Here is a 9,807-nt window from a genome sequence, read left to right as displayed (position 1 = left end):
CTTTCGCACACAGAAGGTCGGAGAGCGATGTGGGGAGGTTTTAATCGATCGATAAAGAATTTATCGATCGCAAATACTTGTTCACGAGGCAGTGACCACTGCTTCATGACACAGTATTATGAGCCCGGATTGAGCTTGATACCATGTCGAGTGCCTTTCTCCTCAGGCAACTCGCATAGAACTGTTTCAGGGAATACATCACTGGATTCAATCAAATTCTTGTATAAAGGATTTGTCTTAAGTGACTCATAGGATTGAGTAGTATATCTTTCAATCCGAGTCTTCACATCGATAACACTTTCATCGATCGATGAGCTGCTGAGAACCCATTCGTTCGCTGCAAAAGTTACCGCTGACCGTATGTCGGTTACGTATTCGTCCTCTGTGACGAGTACGCAGATCTGCTTGATTTTACAACCATGCAGATCTCGCAAGGACCGCTAGGGTTCTAGAATTGGTAATTGAATTATCTCCAAAGTTAACTTCGGAGGCGCATACATATCAAGAGTATTAACGCCTACTCTTGATCCGTCATTAACCAAGACATTCAATGTCTCGGTTTCTTCGTGGGATTTATTTCCAGGCTACCGAGGGATCGATTCCTCGAAATGCTGAAGTCTAGTCACCTTAGCATTAACTATTTGAGGAGATTTCTCCTCAAGCACGTGGGGACTATTTCCCCCAACATCTCCCGACTGTAATTGCGCTATCACAGTGGGGTCCTCTACGGTCGACTCTTCACTCGACCTAGGATCATCGTGTTGTTCAATTTGGACAACCGGTATCTTCCTTGGATGTCGCCTACTAAGCGTACATTCATGTCTCAACCCACTCGACTTATTGGGGTGGTGGACCTTCGGCGCTGCCTGTGCATTCGCACAGCCGCCGGCAGCTGACTCCAAGGTGTGATTTGTGATCACACTATGATCTTTTGCAGTCGTACTAACGACCGTACCACAAGTGAGGCCATCGCACTCACTCGTAGTACATCCACACGCTTGAGGACGCTTAAAAACATTTATCAAATGGCCATCTGATGAACAAGTGGCAGGAATCTTTACGGATCGCGTCTGCCAGCTGGTTCTTGGCTCATATTTTATGAGCAAAGGTAAACCTAGGATTACATCAAATATGTCATCTAATTCCAGAACGTAAAATCATCATCGTACTGTCAATTTTTAAACGTGTAGTAAAATATCACTACGCGTTTCATTACTGCTATCGATGCACCTGTCGCTAAACGCGCCGTCATCCTCGTTACAGGGATGCCGCGCTCAACATTTTTGAGCTACCACACTCTAGCGACTGGCGACATTTAAAGTTGCTCGACGCTCCGCAGTTCACTAGGGCTCTGAGTGACAAATTATTTGTCACTTTTAAATCTAAGGAGATGAGGGATACCTCATCGCCAGGTGCAGAGACACATAATGATTGTGTGTCTGGAGCAACTTATGTCAAGAGATGTGCAAATTCTTTTGAGGTTGCTGGATCAGTAAGCATTGCGACTCTACTGACCCCGTCCGCTTTTTGGCGGTCCGCCTCGCTGTTGCGATTTCGCAGTAACGTCGGACCCGCGACGGTTGCCTTTTGGTATTCGGTCTATAATAACGTCCAGTACCTCTCGGTACTGGGCGTGGGGCACTACACTCATGAGCATAGTATCCTAACTTTTGACAGCGATTGCTCATCTGCAATCGCTTGTTGTTCGAAAAGCGAGGTATCTCGCTTTCGACATTAGAGAGGTCCATAGGTTCTGGACCTTCAAGCTCGTGTCGTCTTGGAGGACGATACGATGACGAACTAGCTTGAGCCTGTCTCAAGCTAAAGTCCTCCTGTTCCGAAACCGATTTTTCTTCTTCAAGCGTATCCAGTCCAAGCGGAACAGGCGGGTCTTTACGGGACCATCCGTAAGACCTAGCATGAACACCGTAATCAACGTGTGTTCATGGACTGGGTTATTTGTAATACAACTCGCCAAGAGTCGTATGTGCTGGGCATATGCGTGAACATCACGCTTGCCTTGCTTGAGTTTCAGAAGCTCTGAACGAGCTCTGAATTAAGCCCTAGGGGTTCAAAAGTCTGTTTGAGCCGGGCTTTAAAAGCCTCTAGCGACCCAAAGACGTATGGGCCGCGCAACTTAAGGCTCAATGTCCAAGTTTTGGCACGACCTGCCAAAATTGATTGAGTGAGTGCAACTTGCATTTGCTCGTTGATGATGTGACGTGCCCTTATGGCATCGTCCAACTCGACAAACCATCTAAATAGAGAGTCTTCTTTGACTCTTCTATACTTAGAGATGTCATTTCTTAAGGTTTCGGGACGACGCGTGTGCGTCATCCCAGGTACAGGGGTCTGTACCTGTTGTAACCTCGACATTTCTGCCTGTTGAGAGCCTTGCTGATCAAGCAAGACTACCTTCTCCTTCGCCTCGTCAAGTTCATGTTGTATGGACTTGGCGATGGCTGAATGGAGGGCATCTCTGTCCAAACCGGACAGTATGGCCAATATGGCATCATTCCCTGCGGTCGAACACATTCGTTCGACCGCACTCCTATATATGTCACTTAGAAGGAGTAGATATCACGTGAAACGTGATGCGTATTTCCATTATCATCTAATATGCACATGTTAGATGATAGAACTGTAGTCTTTGGACGGATTACAAAGTACTACCAGGTGTAACGGGGTACTACCGACTTGTATTGCTTCAGTGCGAGTGGTGCCACACGTCACTTCACGTACACTAGTACGTGCAGAGGAAAACTCTCTCTAAAATGCTTGCTTTTAAAGAGGTCAAAAGTAAACTGTATTGATATAACTAAGTTCTTCTATTTCTATCTTTTTAATACAAATGAATTATATACAAATAGAAAACATGTAGTAAAGCCTCATCTGTGTAACGGGGCACTACGACTTGTACTGCTTCAGTTAGAGTCACTTCGCACTGCTTCAGTTGCGAGTTGTGCCTTACGTCACTTCACGTACACTAGTACGTGCAGAGGAAGTCTTCTCTTTGAGACGACTAACTGTAAGAGGGTTAAATGAAAACTGTATTAATATAATAAAGTATCTCTTCTTTCTATATGTTAATGCTAACTTAATTATAAACTCATACTTAACACGCAATTGAAATCTTATCTGTCTCTCTCTCTTTGTTTACGTTTGCAGCTGATTAGTCTGCGGGATTAATAGATATAATGGCCTATACCTATTTATGGATAAGATTTCTGAACATTACTATTTAAAGTAATATCCTCCAAATATTATCTCCCTTTTAGATATTATATTTATTAACAACATTTAAGTGTTAATTTCATGTAACGATACACCCCGTTACAATCTGTCTCTCTTATTGCGCGCGTCCAGTGCTGACTGGACCGCGGAGCAAGTAGAGATAATGACCTACTAAATATTACTATGCAAAGTACTATTCTTTAAACATCATCTACCTTTTAGATAGTATTTATATTACCAACCTTTTAGTGTTAATTTCATGTAACAATACACCCTGTTACAGTCAACGAATGAAGCCACTAATACAGGTCCACGCGTGCTATCTTGAACGAAGAGAAATTGATCCGGAAGGCACTGTCTAGCTAGCTTTAATGAAGACCTCTTAAATCGTCTTGTGCCATACAGCGCCTGCTTAGTATAAGCCATACAAAAATTCGCAGCTTGCAAACATATCGATTTTCAGCCTTGACGCTTGATTTAATTTTCTTAAAGAATGCAGCCAAATTCGATAATTAAAAAATACTTGTGTCGGTCTTTCGCATATTGTGTGGACACTTGAATCCCGTTTTCACAAGATGACTTCCAAGCATAAATATTCGGTGCTGCTGCCCACGTACAACGAGCGGCAAAATTTACCGTTGATTGTCTGGCTGCTGGACAGGACGTTTGTCGAAAAGTGCGTGCCATAATTACCCCGCTCTGAATTCGTACCGTTATCACTCTTGGTCTTTTGCAATGGTTGCTGCAGCAAGCTCAACTACGAAATTGTAATCGTTGAAGATAATAGCCCCGATGGAACGCTGCAAGCAGCGCGTCAGCTGCAGCAGATATACGGCAAACGAAAAATTGTAATTTTGCCTCGCAAGGGCAAACTAGGCCTCGGATCGGCCTATCGCGATGGTCTGAAGCAGTCAACAGGTGATTTTGTGATCCTAATGGATGCTGATCTATCGCACCATGTAAGCGAAAACACTTAAATCCACTTTTTTATCGGCACATTATAGTAGTAAATGAATGTTGTGTTGATTAAACTCGCTATGCAGCCCAAGTTCATTCTGGATTTTATCAAGTACGTCATGACGAAAAGGATGAAGGCTAATAAACGATGTACGATAAGGATACGGCCTCATGCTATGCTGTGTTGAAATGGGTACAGGAAGCAGGCCGAGGGTGACTATGATATTGTTACGGGCACGCGCTACGTCTCGGGTGGCGGTGTATGTTTTTCTAAAGGAACACTTGTAGACTTAGTATAAAGACGGTGGTTGGTGTTGTGCACTCCAGGTTTACGGATGGGACTTACGTCGCAAGCTGACAAGTCGAGTGGCCAATTTTCTAGCAACCGTGCTTCTTAATCCGTCGGTGTCCGATCTCACAGGTAGCTTTCGGCTTTACAAACGTGACGTGATCGAAGACATTATGAACGCAATTCAGGGATTGGGCTACGTCTTTCAAATGGAGATTCTTGTACGAGCCCGTCAGCGTCAGTACTCCATCGCTGAGGTGCCTATAACGTTTGTCGATCGCATTTATGGCGAATCCAAATTGGGTGCTGGCGAGATTGTTGCCTATCTTAAGGGTCTGCTTAACCTTTTTCTTACAACTTAGTCAACACCGAAAAGAGCAATGTTACACATTTCATTGTTTGATTTCCTATCTAATGGATGGCTTCTTCACTGCTGTGCTGACATGTATATTTAGTTACTCACTGTCTAGTTACCTTTCGTCTGTTTCTTCCTTTTGCGGACTGCGTAGACTTGTCAGTACGTCTGATGCCGTCACAAAATCTTTTTTGTCCACATGTAGCTCACCGCGCTCTTGAGCGATAGCTCTAACGATTCTAAGTCCATTTAGCCCAGCAGTGGTATGCCTTATGGAAAATTCGCCGATGCTCATAGGTTGATACACAACGTTAATCACGTCACTGGATGCATCGCCAAATATAAACATGTATAACACGAATGCAATGACAAGAACCAGTGGCACAGAGCACATGACCACGCCAACCTTAAGAGGCGATGTGGTGGCTCTCTCAGACATTGGCGTGCACGTGCGACGTCTACTTTTCTGAAGACCGGCGCGACGTCGCTCTAGCTCCTGCATCCAGTAGTTCTGTTCGGTTCTGCTTTCTTGTGTTGTAAGCACCTCACGGCTGTGGAGCGGTTTTAGTAGAGCCGTGCACTCAGCTAGCTCTACTTCACGAGCCAGTGTAGCGAAAGTACCAGTCTTGCTAAAGCTGTGCATTTCCAGGGCAATGTTCTGCTTAGGTGCGGTTTGGGCGGAAGCTTGCAGCAATAGCTTAAGTGCCGTCTGCGTGTGCTCTGTTACCTGCCGTGCACGTGCAAGGACAGTGTCGGGGTGCTCAATGTACTCCTCGATGCGACGCCGATCGGGGAGCGGAGAGGTAAACTGTGACACAGGTTGGTGCTCTGGGATACTTTGCGGGATGTGGAAGCTGTTACTGATAACATCTGAGCGGCTAAAGGATCCATACGATCGACAGGGAAGCCGCTGCGTCTTTAAGTCTAAGGCCGCGGACCAGAACATGTTGAGGCGACGGAGTTTGGAGTAATCCTGCGAGCGAGCCCTGTGCGACTTGGAGTGGATAGCTACAGTGTTTACCGTAAGATTTTGTGTAAAGTATTTGGCACGTTGAAGCTGGGTCAAATATCTAAAAGTGAAACGCCAGCCGGTACCTGAGTTGTAGCTTCCGTCGATGCCCCTGTGGCCAATAAGAGGAGTTTCGAAACGTTTAATTAGCACGAAATACAGAAAAGGGGTGTCACATATACAAACTTAGCTTCTTCTTTATGATCGAAGATCGATGCCGTGTACCTCCAGCGCAGAAAAAAGACGGACATTTCGTAGGATGTCCTTTCAGAGTCAAAATCGTCGCAGCGTGCAAAAACTGCAACATTTTCTTTTGATAGATAGATATAAAAACTATCAACAAACTAAAATTACACTTCCGAATGATAGGGAGTTAAGCGAGGGCCCATTTGCACAAAAAAAGAGGCGAAAGTAAGATTGACTCAAAATAGTTGTTCGAAATCTTGGCAATATACTGGCATTGTAGCGACACTTCGGTTCATGAAACATTGTTGTGGTACGATTACTTTATGGGTACAATATTCTTTTATTGTATTTAAATTAGCTAATCACTTAAATCCCAATTATGGGTATCATATAGTCGCCATCTGGCGGCCAAAATCTATTTCTATTTAGCTAGGGTAAGGTTTTAGATTTGTATTAGAAAATGTACAGACCCAACCCAGGTTTTCGCTAAACCCACCCGATCTAAGTTTATGGTGTTTTGATTGGCTAAAAATAATAAAGTGCCGTGCTATTTCATTTTTGAATGGTTGCAAGAAACAACATCTCTATTTGTATTTCAAAGCGCCAGATGGGAGTCGATTGACTTTGAACGGACGGCTAAGAAGAACGACAACGCGTCTATAGCTCGAATGAGATACTTTGTCGCATTCATATAGAAGCACCTTGTTGAAATTACCGAGTGTTTGTTGCTGAGGTGAGCTTAGTAAATCCTAGTTCAAGGGATTCAGGGGTTCGTAGAACCAAGTGACAACTAGTGCCCGAGAGTATATACTTTATTAAGGATTATTTCTCTCACAGATCAATGCGCAAGCCTTATGAAGGCTAGACGCTTTAAGATTAAGAGGGGAAGTTAGCTTTATTTAATGAAATAAGGGAATGTCGAAACCCCCACCCAGGTTTTTGCTTACCCCACCCCATCTAAGTTTGAGGTATTTTGATTGGCTAGAGATAAAATTTTTGATAAAATGCTAATGAATTTGTTGAAGGGCTCTAAATTTAAAAAAGCGCAGGAAACTAAAGCAGACAATTGTTGCAATAACCTAAGAGTGCTTGGCGGTAAACTATTTTTCAGTATTTAAAGATTGATACGATACACGGCCGGCCACCGTTTGCAAAGACTGCCGCGACGCATTGGCCCAGCGCCGCTTGCTGCCTCATTTTTTACTATAAATTTTTGTTGTTTTTGTTTTTTAACAAAATTAAATTTTAAAAATATATGAATTTCGCGATATGCGCTTCATAGTAGAAGTCATCGACGTCTCTTTGGCGCACGTTCTCCTCAGCCACTTGATTCACGAAATAATCATCCAACTCTTCAAAAGCCTCGTCCTTCGCAAGTGCTTTCCTCAGGTCCTCATCCATGACATTCGTGATCAGCGTAATAGCATCGGGCATTCAATCTTATCATCAATACTGGGTAGTGCGCCTTCTAGATCAACTTTCCTCGGGGCTCCTCGCCAGCATCAAAGCGGCTCGTAGCCGAGTAAAATTCATCCTGTCCCATCTCCTTCATGTGCTGTGAGTAGTTGTAGCCATCTCTCCATCTCTCGGCAGACCATTTTTCATCAATAAGATCTTCAGCTTCCACCAGCAAAGAAACATTTCGTAGGAGGAAGTCGGACTTGCTCTGCTCAACCTATAATTTAGGGAATGTTCAAACCTTTACACGTGTGTATAGGAAGGATCACACATTGGTTGGAGAGCCGTTGTTGTTGTACATTTCCTTTTATGGACAAAATACCCCTTTCTCCTATTTATAATAGTAAATTACTAATATCCCTTTTATTATGGGTTACAAATGTGGTCGCCGCCAGATATAAATCTGGCGGCCGAAATCCATTTGTATTAGCTAGGGTAAGGTTTTTGGATTTTGAAAATGATATAAGTTTAGTTCCCCTATGATCTTAAAGCGTCTAGTGCCTTCCCAAGGCTTGCGCATTGATCTGTAAGAGATGGAAGCTTTTCTAAGGTACATACTCTCGGGCACTAGTTGCCACTTGGTTCTACAAACCCCTGAATCCATTGAACTACGATTCATTAAGATTTAATTGCTTGTACTACTCCCTGAGTTGTTAAACACATTAGTTCTATGAAACTAAGAGACTCTTTAAGTCTAACAGTATTCCTCTGTATTAAGGAGCAAGGTAGCTCCGCTGCATTGTACGATTCACTGGTTGTTAAACCTATAAGTTCTATAAAACTAGGTGACTCTTTGAGTCTATAAGTCTTGCTCTGACTTAAGGAGCAATGTTAAGGGGCACTGCCGACTTGTACTGCTTCAGTACAAGTCCACTTCGCAATGCTTCAGTACGAGTGGTGCCTCACGTCACTTCACGTACACTAGTGCGTGCAATGGAAGACTCTCTTTAAACAAAGAAGGTCGAAAGTAAACTGTATTTAATATAACTAATTTCATCTACTTTTTTCTTCTTAATACAAATTGATTATATACGAATACAAAACATGTAGTAAAGTCTCATCTGTCTCTCTTATTGTGCGCGTCCAGTGCTGAATGGACCGCGGAGCAAGTATATATAATGGCCTATATCTACCAATGGATAAGCTTTCCGAATTTTACTATGTAAAGCAACATTCTCCAAATATTATATACCTTTTAGATAATATATGAACTCACAACCTTTGAGTGTTAGTTTCATGTAACGGAACATCCCTTTGCATCATTCCTCCCTTAAACGACATTCACTCTGATTGTCACTGAGACCAGTGGTCACTATAAGACCACTTAATTAAAAATGATGTTGATAGGTCAGATTCATCATTTTTAATTCTATCACATGGTTAACAAGTCCATGCGGTATGCGAATAGTGCGGCGCCTTCGGCTGCGGTTCATGCAGCCGCGGGCGACGCATTATTGTCTCTTACAGTAGACGTTCCGTCTGCCGTAGTGTCATCTTCTCCCACAACTCTAAATGTTGCGGGTGCACGAGGTGATACACCACGTGAATGCGACCCCTCTTTGGAGGTCGACTACGAATGCGAGTCGGCCATATCGTCCGACTTGGGGAGATTAGAACAGTCTTCTGATCATCGTCAGGCAGCTGACTATGAGCCTTCGAATGAGGGGGCTTATTCGAGTAGACGTGCTGGTAGCATTCGCTACAGCATGTTCGATTCCGACGATGAGGATGATTCCTCATCGTCAGCACCGTCTCCCGTGCCGTCACGCGCACATATTTCTGTGCGTGGTGATGAAGATGGCGTAAGCCATCGTAATAAAAGTTCTTGTGTTACCCTTGCTTCAGTGGGTACCACTCAGGAGATCGTAGACACTAAATATATCGTCTTGCCCCTGACAAGAAGCCATGGCTTTTGCCCGAGCAGCTAATTAGTCGCTTGTCTGAAGAGACTAATCCTCTTAATATATATACCTTATTTATTGCGACAAAGCTACATGGCCTTGATCCCAGCGCGAAGAGCTTTCGCGCTGATATTTTCTATCTCGATGTTTTCTTAAGCATCGATGCTATGATGGCAACAACAAGCGGGATAAAGCTCGTTGATGCAGCCTGGAAGCGTTCATTCGCAATGTCAAAGACATTGGACGCAAAGCCTGGTTTCAAAATCTTAACGTGATTCGCGTTACGACTAAAAAACTAACTTCAACCGGTGCATGATTTAAACTGCATCGCTTGTCTCGTGAGGCAGGACTTCCATGCCTCACGTGGGGTATTGACAACACGAAGCGAGTAAAAGAGGATGTCTATTCCCTTTCTTCG

The 9,807-nt window shown here is 43.6% G+C and overlaps 3 protein-coding genes across 3 annotated transcripts; 1 reads left to right on the top strand and 2 right to left on the bottom strand.

Moving 5' to 3' along the window:
* Positions 1 to 3,809: 3,809 nt before the first annotated feature.
* Positions 3,810 to 4,842, top strand: CCR75_006047 (uncharacterized protein; the record flags this gene model as incomplete). The annotated part of the gene is made up of 5 exons (XM_067964119.1): positions 3,810 to 3,910; positions 3,983 to 4,193; positions 4,278 to 4,303; positions 4,391 to 4,451; positions 4,486 to 4,842. 5 exons carry the CDS (start codon positions 3,810 to 3,812, stop codon positions 4,840 to 4,842), a joined length of 756 nt encoding a protein of 251 aa, XP_067822194.1.
* Positions 4,843 to 4,950: 108 nt separating this feature from the next.
* Positions 4,951 to 5,781, bottom strand: CCR75_006048 (uncharacterized protein; the record flags this gene model as incomplete). The annotated part of the gene is made up of 1 exon (XM_067964120.1): positions 4,951 to 5,781. The coding sequence occupies one exon, from the start codon at positions 5,779 to 5,781 to the stop codon at positions 4,951 to 4,953; it is 831 nt and encodes a 276-aa protein (XP_067822199.1).
* A 1,494-nt stretch (positions 5,782 to 7,275) lies between these two features.
* On the bottom strand, positions 7,276 to 7,464 carry CCR75_006049 (uncharacterized protein; the record flags this gene model as incomplete). Its single annotated transcript, XM_067964121.1, has 1 exon — positions 7,276 to 7,464. One exon carries the CDS (start codon positions 7,462 to 7,464, stop codon positions 7,276 to 7,278), a length of 189 nt encoding a protein of 62 aa, XP_067822198.1.
* Between the last annotated feature and the right edge of the window lie 2,343 nt (positions 7,465 to 9,807).

Source organism: Bremia lactucae, assembly GCF_004359215.1.
Source record: "Bremia lactucae strain SF5 chromosome Unknown BlacSF5_NotPlaced_18_SHOA01000004.1_1233567bp, whole genome shotgun sequence".
NCBI classification, from domain to species: Eukaryota; Oomycota; class Peronosporomycetes; order Peronosporales; family Peronosporaceae; genus Bremia; species Bremia lactucae.
Note: the sequence above shows the minus strand (reverse complement) of the source record. Positions and strands in the feature narration are given on the sequence as shown.